This window comes from Pseudonaja textilis, chromosome 3 (assembly GCF_049901715.1).
Source record: "Pseudonaja textilis isolate UNSWEBS1 chromosome 3, rPseTex1.2, whole genome shotgun sequence".
In the NCBI taxonomy this organism is placed as follows: Eukaryota; Metazoa; Chordata; class Lepidosauria; order Squamata; family Elapidae; genus Pseudonaja; species Pseudonaja textilis.
Genome location: NC_141992.1, coordinates 30,670,570 through 30,694,686, shown reverse-complemented (window position 1 = coordinate 30,694,686; position 24,117 = coordinate 30,670,570). Strand labels below are relative to the sequence as shown.

The window sequence follows — 24,117 nt, the reverse complement described above, 5'->3', positions numbered from 1 at the left end:
AGTTAATTGGAGGAAATAGAATTTGCCTTAGTTGGTTTTTTTTTTAATTAAAAAAAATCAGAAATGGTTTTGGGAGAGATATAGCAGTCTTTTGCTTATTTAGCTAAGAGATAGCAAAGAAGTATGTTTGAATTTTTACACAGTAGACTTTCTAACAACCTCACAGGTTTATCACACTTCCATTACATCCCAAGGAAAGCTATAACCTGGAAACCTATCTCATGAGGCTATTCAGTAGTAGGCACTCTTGAGTATGCAGGGGTGTGTGTCTTGATCGGAAATTCTGTGAAACCTTCCACCAGAATTCTCTACCCAAAATGTACCTTTCATATTCTCTGTTTCCCAGAGAGATGATACTGTCATAATCCTTTATTACTGGAAGGCACCAGATTAGAGAAAGCAGATTTTTTGAAAAGCTCTAGAATCCTGGACAACTTTATTCTCTGGAAGGTACACAAGTAGATAGCATCTCTGGCTCAGGTTTCCTAGTCAAAAGCCTTATTTGATAGTACACCAGCTTATTTTTGATACTGGAAGTAATATATTGCTATTAATGATATTTCTTTTGTCCAATACTTGCAGATTGTTTGGACAAATCCCTGCAGTTTTCTTGATAATGTTTTCCAGTTACCATTGTCTACTTCCTAGGGCTGAGAGAAAGTGACTGGCCCAAGGTCATCCAGCTGGCTTTGTGCCTAAGGTGGGACTAGATCTCATAGTCTGCTGGTTTCTAGTTAATGCCTTAACCTTTTCCTCCGTGACTTTATCTAATTTCTTTATGGCTGTCCGGGTTGACATACCCCATTACTTTTTGTAATAACAAATTCCACAGCATAACTGTTCACAGTATGAAGTCCTGTTTCCTTTCTTTTTTCAGAGTCTTTTATTTTTCATTTTTATTTGAATATTATGAAAGAATTGTTCTTTCACTAATCTTTGACCAACGTTTTTCAGAATTACGTCCAATTGTACAGTCATTTTTATAGACCACATATAAGTCTACAACGTATAACGTATGGCCACAATTTAGCCCAAAATTAATGTTGTTAAGGGAGAAATTTGTTAAAGGAGTATTGCCCCATTTAACAACTTTTCTTGCCGCATTTGTTAAGTGAATCACTGCAGCTGTTAAATTGGTAACATGTTTGTTAAGTGAAACTAGATTCCTCATTGACTTTGCTTCTCATCACGTGATCCCAGGATATCATCATAAACATGGACCAATTGTCAAGCATCTGAGTGTAAATCATGTGACCATTCGGATACTACAATGGTCAGAAGTGTGAAAAACTGTCATAAGTCACTTTTTTCAGTGATGTAACTTTGAACAGTCACTAAATGAACTGTTTTAAGTTGAGGACTACTTATAGTTTCCAACAAGGGTGGGATTCAACCGGTGTTACTTCCGATTCAGTAATAAACCGAAAGCTGTGTTGCCCAGACAGCTGATAAGCACTGCGTGTGGGTGCACAGCATTTGAAAAGCCACTTTTTTGCTGCTTTTTCAACCTCAGCTGTGCCGTGCAAAGCAGCTGAGGTTGAAAAAGCAGGAAATAAAGGACAGATAAGAGCCCGGGCGGGTGAGTGGGCCAAACAGCAGCAGGCACAGACTGCTGCTCTTCAGAGCTACCGGTTCTTTAAAACTGGGCAGAACCAGTAGCATCCCACCCCTGGTTTCCAATGAAGATTTAAAGCCCAGTGCATGAGCTCGGTACTTTTTTTGTCATTATTATTATTTTTTTGCTGAATATTACTTCCAAATTATATCCACTGCAATATTTCAGTCATGGAAGGCTGGGATCAAGGAAAATTTTAGAATAGAGAAAGGGTTATAATTTTGCTAACATGCAAATATTTGATCAGTTTAATTTTACAACAAAGTTATCCATATAAGTAGGCCTGCTATTTACTATATTCCTAGACCCTTTCTAATGTGTCAGGATAGAAAAAGCTCTAACAGGAGGGAATATACAGTATGTAACTCAGAGTTGAACTGTGGAGTTGTTGATGCTCTCTGAGCTTCGGTTCTTGGTCACTCTTGTGGAGACATAGTTCTTCTCCTTTGGTGGAAGGATCTGGAGGAAGATCTCATTGGAATACTGTATTGTTTGAATATTTTGTTAAAAGCAGAGAACTATAGCAGTAATCTCATAAAACTTTAATTTCTTTATTTGATTCATACAAAGTCTCCTTAATCTAATACAGAAATGTTAGCAGCACTTAAAGCTGCAGTCTCAAAATTATGGTAGTGTAAATATAGGTAGTCCTGAACTTACGACCACAATTGAGCCCAAGATTTTCTGTTGCTAAGTGAGACGTGTAAGTGCATTTTGCCCTAGTTTATGATCTTTCTTGCTAGTTTTAAGTGAATCATTGCAGCTGCTATGTTTGTAACAGGTTAAGTGATTTTTCCTAGACTGCTTATTAGGTCCACATGACCCTGGGATACCACAACCCATGAGTCTATTGCCAAGTCTTAATTTTGAACACATGACCATGGGCAACTGTGGTAAGTGTGAAAACAAGACCTAAGCATTTTTTGTCAGTGTTTGTTGTAACTTCACTAGTGACTTTCACTGTAAAGTCACTAAATAAACTGTTGTAAGTCAAGGAAAATCTGTACAGTGCTATCAAGTTTACTGGGACTCATTTCTTAATGCATTCATAAGAATGGACTTGTGACAATGGGCAAGATTTGTAGTTTTTCGGTGCTGCTGTTCTAGCTTTTGATTCTCTTAATGAGAATTTTAAAATCCCCTCTGTGCAATATTCCTTTATACATTTATTTCAGTTTGTTCCATTCATTTTGCCATTATTTCTGATGAATCACAGTTTACCTGTCCTTCACTGCTAGACTAAAATGTGGTTTAGTCTGTGGTTCAGTGTGTCTCTTTGGTGGGGTTCTGCACAGGACTTGAGTTTTGGAGAGCAGGATGGGAAGTTATATCTTAGACACGATGAAGCAAGATCAATTTTTGAAGAGCCTTGGACAGATGGAAGAAAAATTAGTGCAAGGAAACTTTCAGGCGAATGTTCTTTTCTTTTTCATTTCGTGAGGGTTTCGTGCTTGTTTTTTGATCTGCAATCCTCCCCTGCGCAAATTCGTTCTCGAAAACCAAGCAGAGAGGACCGTCCGTTCGTGCGTGTTTCAAATGCAAACTTTTGTTTTTCAATCAAAAGTTTTTCAGGCGTGCAACTCGCACCTCCTTCTCCAGGACTTGTAGCTTCTGTTTTTGTTTCTGCCTTGCCGAGTCCCACCTTCCGCCTGCACCCCCTCCCCCGCCTTCCCGATTATCTTGGGGAGGGGGAGGAGACCCGCGCCCTCCTTAAACGGGCTGCCCCCGCACTGCACTCTGGATGCGCGGAGCCGAGCAGTCACTGGAAGAGGCGAGCTGACGTCAGCCGGAGAGGTAGTTTCCAGGCTGAGCTGTCAGACCGTATAGCAGGTTAGGTATTAAAAGCACATCTAACAGCCCCGAGACCCCTCCTCTTGAACGGCCTGCGCGCACACAAAGAAGTCCCATCTCCTCGGCCGGCCAGGATCCAGCAGCATCAGCAACTAGTGTTCGCCTCGGTTGAGGCTTCGGAAGACAAACACTGCCGGGAACGCGGCCAGGAGGGGACAGGGGGGCGGCGGGAGTGGGAAGCAGAGCAAGACAGAAAATGAAACCGTCGAGGAAAAGTAAGTGGCCGGGAGGGAAGTTTCTGGAGCGTTGTGTGTGGGGTGGGGGTGTTAAACCATCTCTCCTTTCGACTGTAGGAAACCAATTTTGTTGGGATCGCCAAAGCTTGCAGGGAGCACTTTGCAGGCTGAAAGCGCCGGCAGAGAGTCGGGGGCGTGCAAACCCGCTTCTGTTTTGTAAAAAGCACGCGGGGGTGGGGTGGGGGAGAAGTTTCGCGTGCGTGTGGGCGTAGAGAATGGAGCACCTCCTGGAGGGACCGGGTCTGTTTTTGTGTGCGCGACTGTCTCCGCCGCTTGCAAAAGCTGCTCAACTTTGCCAAAAGTGGCGCTTGGGGAAGCAGCAGAGATTGGAAAAGCACGAGGGAGGAGGAGGAGGAGGAGGAGGGCGACGGAAAAATGCCTTCCAAGCACTCAACTGTGCCGGGGGGCGAGGGAGTGAGGAAGGGACTCTTTTGTTCGGTGCCGTTGAGTCCAACGGTGAAGGAGAAAAAGCAAAAAAGCAGATCCAACTTTCTCCATGCCGGAACAAAGGCAGGACTCTGCGACCACCGGAACCTCATTACTTGCTTTCAAATAACTTGCAGAGGTTCTTTTTCTGGGACTTTTACGTGTTTTTCTTTTCTCCCCAATCTCAAAATGGCAACTTTCCCAATTTTCTCTTTGGCAAACTCCTCCTCCTCCTCTCCCCCCCCCCCAAATAAAATTCATATTTTGCTCCCTCCCAAATCACGAGTTGGGGGTTATAATTTAATTTTTCCAGAAAATTTGCCCCCCCCTTTCCCCCTTGCTGATTTGTCCAGCTTGTTAGAAATGACAGCTGGGGAGGGGAGATGCTTTTGGTGTTAAAACCGGGGTAACGCGTGCGGGGGGGGGCAGGAGGGGGTGCAAGTTCCTGTTTCTTTTGGAACAAAGAGAACTCTGTCTCGGCATCTGTCACTCAGGGCAAGAGACACTGAAGGAAACTTTTTTTTGGTATGAGCCTTCCTCAGTGCGTTCTTCGCTTCCAGTCCTCGGGGGCCCGGGAACCCTTTTCATCCGGGAGGGGAGGGTCTCTGCTCACCCCCAGCCTTGTCCCTCGATCCCTCCATGGAAGGGCTTCGGAGGAGGCGAGTTGGGGCTAAGTGCCGCGATGTAACAGGCAGAAAACATGGAGTCCCGGGTTTGTGCGTGCGTGGAGAGACGGGTAGGGATTTAAAGAAAGGGATGGGGAGGAGGGGAGGTGGGAGGGCTGAGGCGAAGTTATCTTTGCATTCCACTTTACTTTTCTTTGGCCCTTTCGGAAACTCCTGCGCCTAATCCTTGCTCGAGCCACTGCCGATGCGCGAAATCCAGGGGAGTTCAATCACGTTTGCAAAAACGAAAAAAAAAGGGAAAGCGTGCGCGCTTCTTGCTCTGGAGCAAACTTCTGACATCTTGAATTCAAACGGAAGGGGGAAAAATGTTATCGGGGCTCACCCCCCCCCCTCCGTTCCTCGTCGGGCTGGTTTCAATGGCATTCCCTTTGTGTAGGAATGGGCACGGCGGCTGCCGCTTGTTGCCGTTTCAACTTCCTCTCTGCTGGCTTTTGGTATTGGTGGGTTGTCCTGGTTTGTTTTGTTTTTGGTTGAAAGTAGGCGGTTTGGCGGAAATATAAGCCGATAGGAAAACAAAACAAAACAAGGCTTTCGACCAACTGGACCAACTGTTGGCTTTCTGTCTTTCTGTATTGTTTGTATTTTTAATGGTCCCCCCCCGCGCGCGTTTTTTCTCTCTCTTCCTCCTGTGGGTTGGATTGTGCCGTTCCCATGTGCAGCTGCTGGTGGAGTAGCTCACGGCTAGGAGGAAACGGCAGCGAAAAAAAAGGAAAGAAAAGGCACCACCTCCTCCTCCTCCATCCCTGATGAGTTACAGACTTAAAACAGAAGGGAGAATGCCTCCCTCACGTACCCAGCCACTCCTCTAAGCCCCGTGGCGCTCGGTTGCCTGCAGGAATCGGACGAGGAACCATTTGCTTTTTTAATTAGGCACAAAGTCTTGCCATTTTCTCTTGGGGTGGGGGGCGGGAGGAGAGAAAGAGCGAGAGGGAATCGGGTTTGCATTTCAATGGACTTGAATTTGTCTGCTGTTTGTATTGCCCTCTTTCTGGGGGTGGGTCCTTGTTGATCTTTGAAATGCCTTGCTCCAAACATACTCGACCACATGTCTGGAAAAAGGCAGTAAGAAGCCAGCCTTGACCAAACTGAAAGTTGATTGTTTCTGTGGACCATTTTAGGTTCTTTCTGTCTCCCCCCCCCCTTTTTTTTTAAACTTTCTTCCCTTTTTTTCCTTTTGAAGTGGTAGAAAATGCTGGTAAATGTAACAATCTGTACTTAAGGAAAGAAACTTTCAAGAACAGAATGTGTTCAGCTTTCAACATCCCCCCAAAGCAATGTGCCCTTTAATATCTTAACATTTGAGTAATGGTTTCATCACTGTTCAACAAGCACTAAAAACTCCAGTGGGACTGTTTATCTTTCTTTAAAATGTTTTAATGAATGCATTTTAGTCTATACAGCAACTCCAGAGATAAATACACACAGACAAATGGAGGAAGAAAACTCCTAAATGCTCCTTCCTGAAGACTGTCATAAAGGAACCCAGTCATTGCACTGGATGGTTAGCTGCGTCAAAAGTTTGTTGTAAAAGAAATGGGCAATATTTTGAAGGGGGGGAGAGTTACTAATGTGCTATAGAGCTTTTAATTTCTAACCAAACTAATTGCTGCTGCTGCTGCCTCTTAAGGGTGTTCTGCATTACAGAGAAGGTGAGATTCTACTATTTCAGAACTGAGGAACACAAAGCATTCTGAGTGTGATAGAGCGACAGGATGCATCTCCTCAGGATATGCCTAATGGTTCCTTGACATCATTGATATGAGGTTTTATATCCTAATATATGAGAACACACGATTGTCCAGAAAAGCATATGAAATTAAATACACTCGCTACCCCTTTGCTCCCTACTTCTGCAGAAACTGGTCCCAGAAGGATGGCAAATTGTTGCATTTAACGTAACAATTCTGATGCTTTCAGGTTTGAACCAAGACAGATCTGCCAACAGTTCCACAATGTCCGACAGTGACTTTGGGGAAGACGATGGGAGCCTTTCTCAGGACCCATCCCAGCCTGGCAAGAGGAAACGAAGGGGCAATCTCCCCAAAGAGTCTGTCAAGATCCTGCGGGAATGGCTGTATGAACATCGGTTCAATGCATACCCTTCAGAGCAAGAGAAACTCAGCCTTTCAGGACAGACAAGCCTCTCTGTTCTACAAGTAAGAAACTTCGTATATAGGTTTTCCCAGAAGGTGGCTCTGAAATTAAGGCAGGAGGTGGGGGTGGATGGTGGGGGCGAGGAGAAAGTTTGCAAAATGGAAAAGCTGTTAAATAAGAGCTAGGCTTTATGCTTTCAAATCCCTGACACAGACTAGTTGGCTTCTATTTACCAAGTTTTGCACTAAAAATTAAACTACAGAATTTCCATACAAATTTTTAGCTCTGCTTTCTTCCTTAAAAGAGTCACAGCTTCTTATTGTTGACATTGGATCTGAAAAACTCCTATATTTTGTGTGTTCTGAAGGACAGAAGTAATATTTTTCTGCCTCTTTAATGTGTCCTGAAATGTGTTTTTTGTCCGGCTTGATCTTTCCTAATTAAAACAGAAGAGAACTAGTTTAGGATATAAATATTAGAAGGGAAGCAAGCGTCATAATAGTTGTGCGTAGGTCTAATACTTAATAGGTACCTCATTGAATTGACTAGTTTGTTGTCCAAAAGAAATCTAAAGGTGGTGTTAGTAATGAATTTATAATTTGAATATCCAAGATTCATTAAGTAACCCTGTGCTAAGATCATAATGACATGGTGGAATTAACTCCAGTCCTATGCTTGTAGTACATTAGTTGTGATGGGAAGCTAATATAGAATGTGGTTGAGTATTCAGTGATATTTCCAAATATAGCTTTTACCGCCAAACTATTCAGTGACTCATTAAATCATCAAACACTGGAGGCCCAATTTTCCATGAGGTGGGATATTTCAAGCACATGTCTAGATCTAGTATATAAGATGCGCCTATTCTTTAACCCTGGTTAGGATTTCAGTGGCACTATCACAGATCCTATACTAGTCCAGGAGAGGTTAGGGCAGAAATATAAGTATTGATTAGCCTGTCTTTGCAGAACCAGATACATTATTAAACTGTCTTTGTGTTGCCTTTAAAAATGTCGTCTTATGATCTTTGTGAATGCAAAGTAGTGTGTAGGTGAGTAGGTGTCTGTGATGGGATTTTTTTCCTGACAAATAATTACAAGAAATGTTTGTAACTAGATAAGCAGATTTTATCTTATGCCTAACTACAGGTGGCCCTCAACTTATGACTTCAATTGAGCCCAACGTTTCTGTTGCTGTGTGAGAAACTTGTTAAGTGAGTTTTGTCCCGTTTTATGACTTTTTTTTGCCACATTTGCTAAATGAATCACTGCAGTTCTTAAATTAGTAACATGGTTGTTAAGTGAATCTGATTTTCCCCTTTGATTTTGCTTGTCAGAAGGTTGCAAAAGGAGATCACGTGACCTTGGGACACTGTGAGTGTCATAAAAGGGGGTCAGTTGTGAAGCATCCGAATGTAAACCACGTGACCACGTGCAAATGGTCGTAAGTTTGAAAAACGATCACAACTCACTTTTTTCAGTGCCACCCATTGTAACTTCGAACCGTCACTAAATGAACTGTTGTAAGTTGAGCACTACCTGTATTTAAGGTGTGATTTAGCCATCCATAGCCATATTAATTAAAGCTTTCAGTGTTTCAATTTTGAAGACAAAAGAGGTGCTATTGAGTATACAGGAGTGTGAGCGTAGCACCTGCCTGCAGTGTGTGGGGCTGTGTGGCAGCTGCAGAGAGCTGATAGGCAATCCATGACAAAGGGTGTCTGCTTTAAGGGATTGTAGAAAAGTGCTGGTTGCGTTCACTTTGCAAGATCTGAACCACAACTTTTTCTTCACATCTGAAGCACTGCTTTACTTTTTGTGTGCTTTCAAATCAGTCTTGGCTTCTGGTAACTGCTTGGACAGATGCATGCACTTTTCTTGGCCAATATTTTTTGGGAAGCAGTTTGGTATTACCTTCTCCCCAGGACTGAGGAATTGGCCCAAAGTCAGCTGAGGTTCATGATTAAGGAAAGCCTGTCACTCAGAGCCTCCCAGTTTCTAGCGTAGGGTCTTCAGTGCAGGCCTGGATTTCACGCCTTGGTATCAGGATAGAATTCAACCAAATACAATGGCAGCCTTGCACTTTTAAATGGCTGGCGTTTTGCTTGTCCTCTTCCTTTTCTCCTCTTTCAGCTGCATTGTGCATCCAGCTATGCTGGCTGGAGAATTCTAGGAGTTGAAGTCCATAAGTCTTAAAATTGCCGAGTTTGGAGAGCTCTGCCCTAAATAAATTGTTGGCTGAGTTCTGGGCCCAAAGATAATTCATTTTATTTCCTCATGTTAATTTTTTCTCCTGTGTCTAGTTACACAGGGGAGGAGGTATGTAACTTAGAAATTCGGGGAGAATGCCAATATAGAAATTCAGTATAGATGCAAGCAATTTCAGCTGAAATAACAGGCAGTGACAGACTCTGAATATCTGAATTTAGCTAGTTTTTTTTCCTGAAAACTTGCCTCCTTCTCTTCAGTCTCTACAAAACAAACCTCAAATTAAATGGAAGTTTCTTGAATAAGACCCCTTCGAAGCTGTCCTAAGGTTGTTTTCAAAGAGTTGGCCAATTTCACAATAAACAGTAAATACTGTCTTGGATTCAATCCCGTAATATGCGGATAAGAAGTCATGAGCTCTACCTTGTAGGATAGGTGCGACCTGGCAACATAATAAGTATACAATTAAAATTTCTCTGCTATGGTACAGCTTTTCAAAAACAGCTAAAGAAGTACATCTAAACTCTTGAGCACAAGCCTTGGAAATTATTATAAAGGCAATTTTTTTCAGATAAAGTTGGACATTTTAATTTTCTGGATTTACACTGAGGAAAGTATCTTGATGCCTCATGAATGAACATTGGTTTGATCCAACAAAGTAGAGACTGCTCAGAATTAATATTACTATCTAATGGTTAGTGAATGCATCTATGTAGATTTGTTGCCGACAGTACAGAAGTAGTTCGTCATTGCCTTCTTCCAAGAGTTGGGTTTTTTAAAAAAAACTTCTTAAACCAGACCTGGAATTTTCAGATGATCCTTGATCTACTTTTATACTTGGCTGGTTCAGAATCAAAAGTTGCTGCAAGGATACTTATTTTACTTATTTTTTAATGCTCCAATTCAGTAACTGTTATATTTTCCAGATTGGAGTGGACAGTAGCAGTTTTCTTTCTCTGATCAGATTCTAATGGTGTGGGAGAGCACGTTTTCGTTGATGGAGGAACAAGAGGGAAATTTCTACTCTTTCTCAACCTATCTCCCCCCCTGCCCCACTATCCAATTACATTTCTGTCACAAAACACTGGAGAGTAGATTTTGAGGGTATAGTTGAGGATTGGGCAGGAGGGACAGGAGTTACAATTCTATTAATGTGAGCAAATTTAGGATTCTTCAACAGTGAATTCAGAATTCAGGCTCAATAAACATATCATTTTGAATTCCAGGTGAGATGGCAGAACTCTAATTTATATCCGCTTTTCTATTGTTAAGGGACCAACATGGCTAAAAGAGGGAATAAATTGAGCTAAAACCCTCAAACCAGCTTAAGCGTTGCTGAACAGATTGGTTCAGGCTCCTTTCTTGAAAAGAGAAAGTAGAGGCTAAGTGAAACTCCTAAGGGGGAGTGCATTCCAAAGATTGGGAGTGATAGAGTAGTAAGATTGCTCCTTCATGCCTCAAGAATAGCCTCTGAAATCTGGACAGATGCATAGTAAGATAGAACCTGTCAGTCAGTCAGGCCCTAAACTGTAGAGACCTTCAGAGGTTAAAACCAATATCTTCAGTTGTGCCTTGAAAGCTCTCATCAACCAGATAAGTCTCTCTATAAAGTATGATGTTATCCCCAACTCCTTCAATCCTTTGGCAGGCATATTTTGTACCCATTGAAGTTTCTGGACACCTTTCAACTCAGTGCAGTCACTGACAATTATTTGATGGAACCACACAGATTAAAATGCTTCAGGCATAGATTGGTATATTACCAATATATCAGATTTTATTTCATCCTTTTGCAATAAAATCTTTTTTCACTGAAGAGAAACTGGCTAGATCATGGCATTAGAGCTAGCAGTTCTTACTAGGTTATTGTGGGAATCCAGTACTTTAATGGTTTACTGTCAGTATTAGTCATATTATACAGGCTTATAGAAGCTTGCAATTTATAAAATAAAGGGTGGCCTGTTTTGTTCATGCTACAGATTTTTAGGCTAGCTAAAATACTATGAAGAGCTCTAAAGGAGCTTTCCAGCCTGGTGAAATACATGTAAGCAAGTCAAGTAGTTCACCAGAAGCAAAGCTTTGCATTCTGTGATATATACAGATAAGACCAGAAAATATATGTGGTAGTTGTGGTAAGCCGCCATGGCAAATAGGCGGCAATACAAATCTAATAAATAAATAAATAAGTGTGTCCATAAAAATATCAGCCATGCAAAGGAAGGAAGGAAGAATGGATTGAGTTTTCTCCTGCAATGTTAGCTTAGTTTACTTGTATTTCCTAAAAATACAAGTCTAATTCATGGGATACATTTCTGTTTGAGATGTCCAAATAACACAGCCTTGTTCAACAAATAGTTGGTGGTACTCCATTTTAAGTAGGCTGCCTTTGCAATCGCAAAGTTTCAGGCCTAACTTAATAAAAGTTAGACAAGGCTTGATAGTAGGTTATATGGGCACAAGGCTTGATAGTAGGTTATATGGGCAGCGCACAGAGCATTCTCTGTGTTGTGCAAAAGGCTAAAAAATATGTTATTAATTATAAAATCCTATTCATTCCCAAAGTGTAGGATATAGTTAATTGCTACTAAATAAATTAAAATTTTCTGTGCCAACTTTTAACTCTGATTTAAATTGGCTTTCTATAATAACATCCCTATAATATCTTAGCTATAATCCCCAATCCAACTGCAATGTGGACTTTATATTGTAAAATTTGGAATTATTATCTCTAACTTTTGACATTTCGTAGTGAATAACCTTCTCTAGAGTGAAGTTTTTGTGAATCTATTATCCTTTCTGAGGAATAGTTGGAAAGTTGAATTGTAGCCTTATCTATGGTAACATTTGCTTTCTCATTCTAGTTCTTTCGCCTTACGAAAAAGATATATTGGGATTGCAAACAAAAAAAGGTGGAACTGGTTAGGTATATATAAGGCTATAATTTGGTTTACTTGTCTTTGATTATGCCAAATGCGTAAAGTCCACTATTGAATTTTACAATTTATATTTCATGGCAAATTTATTATATGGTCACAAATTACATACACCATGGTTAGATCACATCTTAAAGTAATGTGCAATTAGGGCCAAATTAGCTATTTTGTGATGTATAGTTCATATTGGAATCTTTAAAAACAGGCAATGTTTGAACTATTTATTTATCAAATTTAGCCACCACCCATCTCACTATCTAAGTAACTCTGGGCAGTTTGCAGATAAAAAGTCATAAAATCATATACAAGATAGTTAACTCAAAATAAAATAAAACAAAATGACAAACTCATAAAAGCAAAGATAAAAGATAAGTTATATTACACTTATGCCAATTGTATTACCAAATTCTTAGTTTTTAGCATAATAGCAATAGCACTTATACTGCTTTATAGTGCTTTATAGTCTCCTCTAAGTGGTTTACAAAGTCAGCCTATTGCCCCCAACAATCGGGGTCCTCATTTTACCCACCATGGAAGAATGGAAGGCTGAGTCAACCTTGAGCCTGGGGAGATTCGATCTGCCAAACTGCAAGCAGCTGGCTACAGCAGAAGTAGCTTGCAGTACTGCACTCTAACCACTGAGCCACTGAGGCTCTTGATAAGCAAGAACTAGCATGTTTAACTTGTCTTATTCTAGACTAAACTAATAAAGCAACAGCAGTAATGGTTTATGCTGCTTGGTGAGCTAAGGAAAAAAAAATAATAAAGACTATTATTCCAAGGAGCTTACAGTCAACCATTTCCAAGATAGCTGAGAAGAGCACAACGTTATAAGAACACACAAGGGTAATGCAGATCTCAGAGGCTCAGCCTAGTTCTTGTGTGTGTTTTAATTTTGTTTCTGAGCAACTTGGTATTTCATAGTCTTTGAGACTTTTACAGCAGACAACTAACTTTCCCCATATGACAGGGATCACTTGGGTTGCTGAGGAGCCAGTAGCACTCCTGAAGGTGTTCTGAGCTTCCTTTGACAGTTTGTTCCCATCTCTCCCCACGGCCCAAGTCCAGCACACTCTCAGCCTAGATCTAACTGCAGAAGAATGCTTACTCTATTCTGCTTAGCTTGCTGGGAGTACAGATAGTCTGATAACAAGTTTCAGCTCTTGCTTGTAGGCAGAAAAAGAGTTTTTGCTTGCTGCAAACTATTAAAATAGTCAAGGTCACTTTTTGTAATTCTAAAAGTAACATAACTGGATCTTTCTCCCTCTCCCTCCCTCCCTCTCTCATCTACTAGATGTTGCTAGTTTTTTGTCTCTTAAGGGTCAATATTTATAGGAATAGAGAGTTCAGATTTAAAAAAATGTCTCCTTCCATGTATGTAAAGGTTTAAAAGAAAAAAAAAGAGAGGGATTCCCCCCCCTTTTTAAACCTGTCTTCCAGATGTGTTTGGCTACAACTCCCAGCATGCCGAGGAAAAATGGCTAATAGCTGGGAATTCCATAAAATGTATTGCCAGCACATTTACTAGGTGGAAATCTTGAGGGCGTGTATACAGTATGGTAGCGTCCCAATTTCTCTAAATCATTTTTTAAGATTGAGATTAAACAAGTGTTATTTCTCTGTTTTGTGTGTGGTGTGTGTGTGTGTGTGTATACAGAGTGATGGGAGAGAAATCAACCATAGTGAGCTGATGACTATTGCTGGCTTTTTGGCAATAAAGAAAGAGGGACCTAGAAAGAAAGCTCATACTTTGTTACCATAAAGTCTGTGGCACATATTTGAAATATAGAAGAATTGAGGTGATAGGCAGTATTTTATTTTTGAGTATTTTGGCCATTTTTGCTAGGGCTGTGCATGCTTTAAAATGAATTAGAATGAAGTTTATATGAGCAAAGCATCTTTCTGCTATTCATAAGGAAATCTTTTTAAAAAGTTTCTGGGCTAAACGAGGTACTTTTGTTTTAAGAAGTAGAATATTTTAATAATTGGATTCCTTGGTGGAAAAGCCTGAAAAGGGTGGGAGAAACCTGTTTCAATGAAGAGCGGAGAGGCACAACGTTTGACAAGCCATGAACCTGGAAACTCAGAATGACCAGTTTATTTTCAAAACTGCATAGTTTTGAAAGTTTATGTCTTTGCAGCTGCATAATATAATGATACAAAAGGTGAAAGGGAATTTTGTGGTAACATGTGCCCTTGAGGGAACATTTTTCAGCACTGTTGATTTGAAAAAGATAAGTCAATCTGCTTGATTTATATTTCCATAATTGTTTTCTTTGAAGTGCATACATTTCCATTGTACTTTCAATAGAAAAATTTGTATGGCACTCTAATGTATGTATGAAACAAATTGTATAACTAGCTGCTCTGCCTCCCAAGATTCTGTAAATTCACTTCTTATGGCATTACATAGGAATTCCTGCTGATCTTTTGGTAATTGATCTATAATAACACTAATTGGTTATATTAAAATATCCTTGCTCGTTTCCAAGGATGCAATTGTGTATTATTCTGCTGTTCAAGTTTATGTATTGCTGGTTCATCACTGTAAGCAAATATTCTGTAGGATTTTGTACGAGCTTGTTCAAATTTGATATAGCTTTGGCAGTACATAAGGACCTGTATCATGGTAGGTTTAGTGTGTTGGAAGAAATAGAAAATCATAACAATTATCATGTAAATGATATTATACCTTTTTATATTTGCAGCCTGGGAGTCAAAGTCCCAATACATTTGGAGAGTGACAAGTTGGGGAAAGTTTTTAAATAGTGACCTTTAATTTGGTGGGCTGATATCCTGTATTTAGCCTAGTTTTTCCTCTTGACTCCTCTTGAATCTTTTTTGATATGTTTTTGCAGAAGCAACTCAAAAAATGTCCACTGTTCATATTGGAAATATTAATAACTATGAAAGAAACAGTCTGAAAACTTAATTTTTCATCTCATGGGGAGGGGGTATTTGTGTTTCAGTGTTGCTTCTGGAGAGTCTTGGCAATTTTATTCCATTTACTGCCAACTTGGATGTGCTTAATGGATTGATGTGCTGCGATCTGCCACAGGTTGATACTCAGGTGGCTCAGAATTCTATGATGTGAAAGCTTTGAGGGGGTGAAATACACTGAGACCCAGTATACTGTATTTATATACATGTATAAACAAAATCAATGTGGTGCCTCATATAAGCAGACTCAGAATACAACTAGTATGTAACCCAGTACAACAAACTCAACATGATGACATGAGAAAGGACTCAGCTCAAATGTATAACAAGATTCTGTATGTTTTGCCAGTGGAACCATCAACAGGGCCATGAGGTTGAGGCAAAGAAAGAAGATGCTAGAAACTGTTGCTTTACTTTGCACCCTGCCATCTTCCTTCCTTCCATAAGGGCTTTTAAAAAAAAAACCTCAGGGAACAAGTTTAGAGCCACATTGATGACCTGTATAAAAAGTATGATGAATAATGTTGAAGACTTCTAGAAAATAACACTGTTAATATATATCAGCCAGTTAGCATATTTAACCCTTTTTTCTCTCCCTGCAATAATTTAAATTGCTTTTATTTGCATGAAATTACTCTCTTGGGAGGAAAACCATCCAGGACCATGACATCAAGAACATGACATCTGTAGGCGTCCTCAATCAATCTCTTGAGAATTTGGGGAATGGAGATCCCATTGCATGAGGGGGCATCCGACATGCGGAATAAGTGGTCTTACATAGGAGACAGAATATACAAAAATAAGCTGTGAGTGGGTGGGCATAAATATTCTAGCTAGCAGCATTTGTATTCTATGCTAGAATAAGAACTATTCTGGTCTATACAGTTTGGCAAGAATAAACTTGGTTCTAACTAGAAACAGTAATAGTTTTATAGTCTGGTACTCTTTCTATCAAGTGAAAATTGGGCTTTGCTCATAAGAACAAAATTATCTTAGTGGATCTTGTACATGTTATACCAGTCATAAGTATTCTGTGTCCCACAGTGTCCAGTAATGTGTCTTCAGGAAATTCATAGTTCTGGACTGGAAGATAGTAGCACTCTTTTCATTATCCCTACCTAGCATCTGGTATTTATAATATGCAAGATGCAGTTTTGGTTGCTGTGCTTACTAATAGCCATTGGCAGCCAGATTCTTTGCTATATTTGTATAGTCGCCATTTAAAATATCTAAATTGGTGTCTATCACTCCATCTGAAGTTATGTCACAACTTAAGCATTCTGTAATCAACTGCATGTTTTATCAGTCCTGAATTACCTCAAATTTAGTTGCACTTGAATGAACATTAAAAAAACTTCACTATTTACACTTTGCACACCATATACAATTGCATATAATTCTAATGTATCTCTTCTTCCAAAATCAACCCCCTAATTTCTGTAGTCTTTCACAGCAAGCTGACATTGGCTGATCTCCAAATCTTAATAAGGCAGACATACCTTTCCCAAGAAATGCAAAGGCTGTTGTCAGAATTGGCTAGGTAGAAAGGGTAACCTGGAAGCAGAGTGGACCACCTGCAAATAGCTTAGATGTATCCATGAGTCACCTGGCATTGAGTTTAATTTGAAGAAGGCTTTACCATTGAACAAAAGAATTGCCCTACAGGTTCCTTTGATCTCGAACCAATTAAGGAATGATCATCTCTTTGTAGATAAATTGTATGAAGCAAAGTTTTTGTTTTTACAATGCCAGCCTTTGGTTGAAAGTAATAAATAAGTTGCCAAATTAGGACTGAAAAGAAGTAGACTGAAACTTTGAAGGTGTGTGATCATAAGCTAGGATGCTCTGGCCTATACAAAGGAAACAACCAACATACTTTTTATTCACTTTTCAACATATCTACTGTGAGAGAAGGTATGCCAGGAATCTTGGACGAAATCTTCTGTGCTTTTACTCTGTGCTGGCTGGGCAGATCCCAGCTTGTAACACAGAAAAAGAAATTCAAATGACAAGCTGAATAGCCTTATTCTTCCCCCTCAAAGTGAAAACAGGTGGAAGGAATGCAGAATGTTTTCAAAACTGCATTGTTTGTCTTGTAATCATGGTGTTACAATCATAAAGTTTATTTCTATTCTGAGCTTCTCCTGAATGGAAGTGTTTTCTATTTTCTTTTGCAAAACTTCTATATGTTGCAAGGAATCACGAAAGTATGTTCAGAGTTCTTAAAGCTTTCTTGGATGCAAAATAAATTGTAAATGGTAATCGTTAGTTTTTTTTAAAATGAGGGTGTTTTTAATATATATCCCTGTTTTCAGTATGTGCATTACAATTTTCTTTGCCACTTTTTTAAGGATCTTGAAAAAGCTTAGAAGCAGTATCTTTTTGGGGATGTGATTAAAGGGAGAATAATGTGTATGAAATTGGGAAAGTTAATTACTTAGTGATAGTTGACCAAAGTGTCACTGTGATGTTTTTAAAATGGATTTTTGGGTAGTCCTGCCCAGAGTAGGTTGGCAGAGTAGAGGGAACATATGCTTGAGAGAAAGGACATTGTTATACTAGTATACAGGTAGATAGCATTAAAAAAAAGTATTTACTTTTAATTTAAAAATGCATGAACATAGTTAAGTTAGTTACTTCATATACAGGTAGTCCTTGACATATGACCCATTTATTTGTTCAGTGGCTGTTTGAAATTGTAATAGTGCTGAAAAACAGAACTTACAACCCATGCCTGAAGTTATGGCCACTGTAGTGCATCCACGTTCATGTGATCAAATTCCAGGCACTTTGCAGGTTGTTTCCACTTCTAACTACATCGTAATTTCCCCACCAGTCTATCCCCTTCCCTTTGGCCATCTTACACAGCAGCACTTAAGTGTCGGCAGTGGCAGGACTGTGGCTGAAGTAGAGATTCAAGACCTTTAGTACTGTACTCTTACCCATCTGCCCACCACCCTGAGCTCTACTTTAACTCCAGCACCACTGTTGCAACTGAGAAATACCTACTCAAACCCTACCTCATGGCCAGTTATGCCAGCACAAAGTTCCACTTGCTTTCACCGCCTTGTACTCCACAAACTTTGCTGTGCCCCACTGGCTCTTGTGCTGTTCTCCAAGCTGTGCTAACCATTCTTTCTCTAAGCTGCAATGTCCCTTTCTCAAGATCCTTTGGAAACCTGGTCTTCCATAGTTCTCATGAGAACAGGCACACAGTTTGGAGAACAGCAGGAACCCTGTTCTTGGCAATGCTTCGGAAGACCATTCCTCAAATTGTGAGTGCCATTTTTTCCTCAAATTGTAAGTCTTTTCTCATGAGATCTGGGTAAGCTCTCACAAGATTTGAGGAAGACCAAGTTTTTGGAGGATTGTAAGAACTGGATGGATGGCTTGGAGAAAGAATGGGGCGCATGGGTTGGAGAAATGGGTTAAGGCAATGAAGGTCAGCAGGGTGCAGCAGAGCTTGGGGAGTGGAGGGTGGCAGGGAGAATGGGCTTTGCACAATGGTGCTGGCATGACTGGTCGTGGTGAGTACTTGGGATGGCTTTTCTCAGTGGCAGTGATGTGTCACTGGGCCTGAAGTAGAACCCTGGAGATGCTGGGACTTCTGTCAGCCCTCGGTTCTACTTCAGCCCCAGCAGTGATACTGCCACTACTGAGTGTTGCTGTGCAGGGAGGGCAAAAGTGCATAGGTGAGGGGGAGAAAGGTGAGTGCGGGGAGTTGCAGAACTCTTGCAATCCTAACCATTGTTGGGCTAGATGGAATGGCTGAGGCTTCCTGGATGCACCTGCTTTGTGCTGCACTGCTGGCCCTGGTGGCTGAGGCTTCCAGGGGTGGCTGCAGAATCCCACCAACTAGCTGGACCCCTCCCATCCCCCGTGTCACCCCTGCACCCTGGACTGTCTCCACTTAACCACTCATAACTCTCTGTTAACAATGGCAGCCTTATGACTGCATCATTTAGTAACTGGGATTTTGGACTGAGCTTGATTGGGGACTACATGTAGATATAAATTCATCTTTAAAATATTCTAAGCTGAAGGCCACACTAGCTGTGAAGTTAGTTGCATGTCAAAAAAAATGTGGATTGGTTCAGGGCAAAACGAATAAGCTTTAACTAACCTGTTCTTATAAATAGATAATAGTAAAAAAATCTTGCATTTCTGTCTCAGTCTAGTCTGCCTTAGGAGGCTGTTGTTACACAAGAAAGAAATATAATGCCGTGCCACTGAATTTTCTCTACCCTTGCCCTTAATTTTTAAACTTCTCTTTCAATTATGGCTATTAAATAGTATAGTATAGTACAGTACAGTACAGTACAGTACAGTACAGTACAGTACAGTACAGTACAGTACAGTATAGTACAGATTGGACACACAAGGAATTCGTCTTGGTGTAAATACTCAGTATACATAAAGAAAAGATACATTCGTTAAGAATCAAAAATCATAACATACAACACTTAATGATAGTCATAGGGTACAATAAACATCAAATCATACTAGAAAACAGTCAATATAAATTTTAAGGATACAAGCGATAAATACATCGTAAGGATGCAAGCGATACAATCACAAGTGGGAGGGGATGGGTGATAAGGAGTAATGAGAAAATTAACAGTAATAGTAGTGCACACTTTGTAAATAGTTGAACAGTGTTGAACAATTATTTGTTTAGTAGAGTGATGGCCTTTGGGAAAAAACTGTTCTTGTGTCTAGTTGTTCTGGTGTGCATAGCACTGTTTGAGGGAAGAAGTTGAAGCAGTTTATGTCTGGGATGTGAGGGGTCTGTAAATATTTTTACAGCCCTCTTTTTGACTTGCGCAGTATACAGGTCCTGGATTGAAGGCAGGTGGGTAGTAACTGTTTTTTCTGCAGTCCTAATTATCCTCTGAAGTCTGTGTCTGTCCTGTTGGCTTGCAGAACCAAACCAGGCAGTTATAGAGGTGCCGATGACAGACTCAAAACTGAATCAACAACTCCGTGGGCTGTTTGAGCTTTTTGAGTTGGCGCAGAAAGAACATTCTTTGTTGTGCTTTTTTGACGACGTTTTTGATGTTAGGTGTCCATTTTAGGCCGTGTGATATAGTAGAACCTAGAAATTTGAAGGTCTCTACTGTTGATACTGTGTTGTCTAGTATTGTAAGAGGTGGTAGTATGGGAGGGTTTCTTCTAAAGTCTACCACCATTTCTACGGTTTTGAGTGTGTTCAGTTCCAGATTGTTCCGGTTACACCATGAGGCAATTTAATTCAAATTTCTCTATATTTGCACCGATTCTACTGGTAGAAAGTTGAGAGAGAAAGGCCATCACCACCACGACTTTGGGGTTTGAGTTCACATGTGTCTTTATCCAGCTTCAGGTATATCTAATGCCACCCTTTTGATATATTTCTTCCAGATTTGCAATTGGTTCATCAATGCCAGGCGCAGACTTCTCCCTGATATGCTGCTAAAGGATGGCAAAGACCCCAACCAGTTCACCATTTCTCGCCGAGGCACCAAAGCCAGTGATGTAGCACTTTCCCGTGGAGCTGCTGCAGGTTCTGGACTCTTGATGGTGCCTCCTGCTGCTGCCGCTTCTGCAGCCACTACATCTAAGGTCCTCTCCATGTCTGTGTGCCCACCTGTGATCTGCCAGACTTCCCAGCCACTGGCTGGCAACTTGACTGTGACCGGCGACCTAGAGAAACGATCCATGCTCCAGCGGATTGAGCTGGAATCCCATACCAAGCAGTCGCAGCTGAGTGCAACAGGCAACACGCTGGCTCTTCTCACCCGGGCAGAAGCCTCCAGTCCCACCAGTGGACTCTTCAACACACCTCCTCCAACACCACCTGAGCTCTTCGGAGAGGACTTCAGCAGCTTCCAGTTGCTGGTGGAAGTGGCTCTGCAAAGAGCAGCTGAGCTTGACTCACAGAAGCTGAGTGGGCAACTGCCTCCATCGCCACAGAGAGAATCTTCTCCGGCAAAAAACAAGTAACTTCCTGCAGCCTCCGGTTACCCCTTGGAGGGGCAGCCTTTTCATTTTTCCAGGGTTTCTTTTCAGTTGGCTTTTGCAGCGAGAGCTCCCATTAGAAGTTAATGCTGTGATACGGTTTCTTGTCAAACCGGGAACCATTATGATGGAAGCCTCCATTCTCCTCTATGCTGCCAGCTGACCTTGGATACAAGGCACCCCCTCCCCCCATCTCTACATAAACATTTCCCTCAAAGGAGGGCACACTACTTCATCCTTTGGGTTGGCATCAGGCTATGGAACCAGTCAGTATCTCTCTGAAGCTGACCGGAGGAGATGGTCTGTTCAGGCAGTGGTTCCTGGCTCTACGCTGTTCTTGGAAGGGCTCCAATCTTGAACATCTTCTGAGAAGATGTAGTTGCTGGTTGATGTTTTTATAACGCTTGACTCTTTTTTTAAAAAAAAGATATGTTGTGGAGGATTTAGACAATACTTCTTACCTCCTTCCTGTCCCCTCCCTCTTCCCCAGATTTCCAAAGCTTACTGACATGGACTAGGATGAGAAATCAGTCCAAAGCAATTTCTCAGAAACAAATACTCCCCCCCCCCTTCCCTTTTGATAACTGAAGACAAGCAAAGAGCTATTTCACCACCCTCGGCTTTTTTTTAAATACCGTACATACTTTTAATTTTAATTTCCGGTGGGCGGGGTGTTTATGTTCCCCTCTCATTTTCTTTTAAAGCTGTACCATGTTGTAGCCTATTGTTGAATTGGTGTGAATATGTGGCTGGTCCTTAACATCACACCTGATGGGAGTCTCCCATAAGTAACAAAAGAATCTTTAAAGATTGTGGCGTTCTTCTTTCTTTCCGTTGGACAGGAAGAACAGCTGAGCATCACCTTGTGAATATGGTGCCAGTAAAAGAAACTAAAAAAGCATTATGGTGGTTTGGATGATCCGCTTTAGGTGCTGGCAGAAATTTAGCTGTTTTTTTATATGAGAGGGCATTTCAAAGTTGTGAAGGAGTAAGAAACTTAAAAAACAAACACAAAAATTCTCAAATGTGAAGTTGCTTTAAACGATGCTTTCTCCTTTTTAATCTTGGACATGAACTGTATCTCTGTGTGACTTTGGGAATCTTGGTGCATCCCTGACAGATGCGCTGACAAAACTACCTATACAAATCAACAAGAATTCACTCTGACTTGGGTATTTCTGTATCCTTGCTTTCATCATGCTGAATGTAGTTCTCCTTTGCTGATGGAGCAAGGGTGCCCTCTCACGGACAAGAAGGGAAGTCAAGCAGATCAGGGCTTCCATTCTACTAGCGATTCTGATGATCACTCACTCCCATGTGATGTTCATATGTCTATAGTCTCGATGAACCCAATAATCACTTATTATTCAAAATTAGAGAAAAGGGGTACACTTTAGGTGGAGGGAAATCAAGGCTTGTCTGTTGATCGCTTAGAAGACAGTAAGAATGCATCCTTCTTTTCAAATAGCTTTTGTCCTGAGTTCAAAACCTCACATAAGAATGGCGTACCCTGGGTGGTGGTAAGGTCACCCACCTCTCTTTTGAATAGTGCTGTTTCACTGTAAATGTAAGTTAAATAGTGATCTATTATATACACCTATATATCTATCTTGAGAAACACTAATGTTAGAGGGTGTTAGCCTAATTATTATGTTGCATGAATAGTAAAGATAAAAGCCCAGCAGAACACAACTTTTTCTCAGATAATCTTTGAACCAGGCCTAGAAGCCGGCGATTGATTTTGTGGTAGATTTGGGGAGGAGAATAAATGGTTTGTAGGAAAATTAGAGCCCAAGTGGGAAGCCTTATGGCTTCTATCAGTGTTGAGAGTGCCTTCCCCCTCAACCTTCTCCTCTTCCCCTGGAAAGTGCTACTAAAACAATTAGTAGAAACCCACAATTGCTGCTGGACACAGCCTTGTCCATTCCTTTCTCTTTTGGGGTGCTCTTTGACCCTTAGCCCCATGTCATTGATGGGATGTAGCAAACTGTGCCATTTCAACCCAAAGTCATCTTTAAAATAATCCAAAGGTGCTTTTAAGGGCCCCTCCTTCTGTTATAAAGCCCACAGAGCTGCCTTGGAAAAAGCTTAAGCTATTCATTTATTGCTACTTTGTTTGAGGGCATTCATCAGTCTTGTGTCAGTTTTCATCCTTAATTGAATTCTGGATGGTGAACGTATCAGTCCTTTGATCTCTTTTTCAAATCCTTTTAAAAGGAAACCCCTCAAGGTTTTCTAGAATGTGCAGCAACATTTCATTTTCTTATTGTTTGGAATTGGGCATTATTTTAGTGTACTATTGAAATGGAAATTCCTTGAACAGCTGTGTCCCAGGTCCCTCTTAAATATACCTTTGGCTAGTAGCGTACTTGACTTTAATGGTACATACATCACTGATTTCCTTTAGAGTGGGACCAGTGTGATTAAATAATACACAGGATATCTAATGGGCTGTACCAAGTGCCTAAACAGATTTGAAACTTTAGTATAAAAGAAAATTTAAAATCCAGTTCCTGCAACGCGCTGCTCTTTGTTATACTGCTGTACTTTGTCCTAATGATGCAAAGATATTGTTTCAGGTGGGATGGGAACTTTGCAAGAGAGAAAATATTCTTTTGCTTGAACTTTATGGAGCAGAACTACTGTAAATAACTTTGGAATTTTTTTTAATCAATAAAGGTTTTTTTAAAAAGATAAATTGCCTAGCAAGTGCATTATCTTCAGTTCTGATGTCTGAATTGGATGGTATGAAATTGGATGGTATGAAAAGATTTAACTTTAGCATCATTTTTCCTTTTGTACAATAGACTTTAAAGTGATAGTAGCGGCATCATAAGATGCAGCAGGCTAAATCACAGCTATGTTTCTGGGTTCTATAAAATACTTGTGCATGTTTCTCAAAATTCTGTAGTTCTGAGATTAATTTTGGGAAGCACACAGCCTGGAGGGGAGGAAGGATCAAGTGCAGAGTTAGCCTGGAATTCCTGTGCAACTGCAAAAGCACTTAGGGCTGACATCTATTCCCCTCCTCCCGAGTTCTAATTATTCAGAGATTGGGGAGATTCCTGTATTATAGGCAGAATATAATAAAGTAGTTAGCTGGAACTCTGCATGTGTGGGTCTGGTTGGTTG

At 40.7% G+C, this 24,117-nt stretch overlaps 1 protein-coding gene across 2 annotated transcripts; it reads left to right on the top strand.

Annotated features, from left to right (window-relative positions):
* Positions 1-3,354: 3,354 nt before the first annotated feature.
* TGIF2 (TGFB induced factor homeobox 2) lies at positions 3,355-23,677 on the top strand. Of its 2 annotated transcripts, none has more exons than XM_026697620.2 (3): positions 3,355-3,681; positions 6,732-6,970; positions 20,389-23,677. In XM_026697620.2, the coding sequence occupies exons 1-3, from the start codon at positions 3,663-3,665 to the stop codon at positions 20,968-20,970; spliced, it is 840 nt and encodes a 279-aa protein (XP_026553405.1). In that variant the 5' UTR covers positions 3,355-3,662; the 3' UTR covers positions 20,971-23,677. The 2 variants fall into 2 exon arrangements, with proteins under 2 accessions (XP_026553405.1, XP_087785252.1); XM_087929126.1 differs by lacking the exon at positions 3,355-3,681 and adding an exon at positions 4,585-4,864.
* The last annotated feature ends 440 nt before the right edge of the window (positions 23,678-24,117 follow it).

Coding starts and splice junctions, on each gene's coding strand:
- TGIF2 (XM_087929126.1), top strand. CDS start 4,768: ATGGAAGGGCTTCGGAGGAGGCGAGTTGGGGCTAAGTGCCGCGATGTA. Junction 4,865..6,731: donor GTGCGTGCGTGGAGAGACGG/GTAGGGATTTAA, acceptor TGATGCTTTCAG/GTTTGAACCAAGACAGATCT. Junction 6,971..20,388: donor CAAGCCTCTCTGTTCTACAA/GTAAGAAACTTC, acceptor TATTTCTTCCAG/ATTTGCAATTGGTTCATCAA.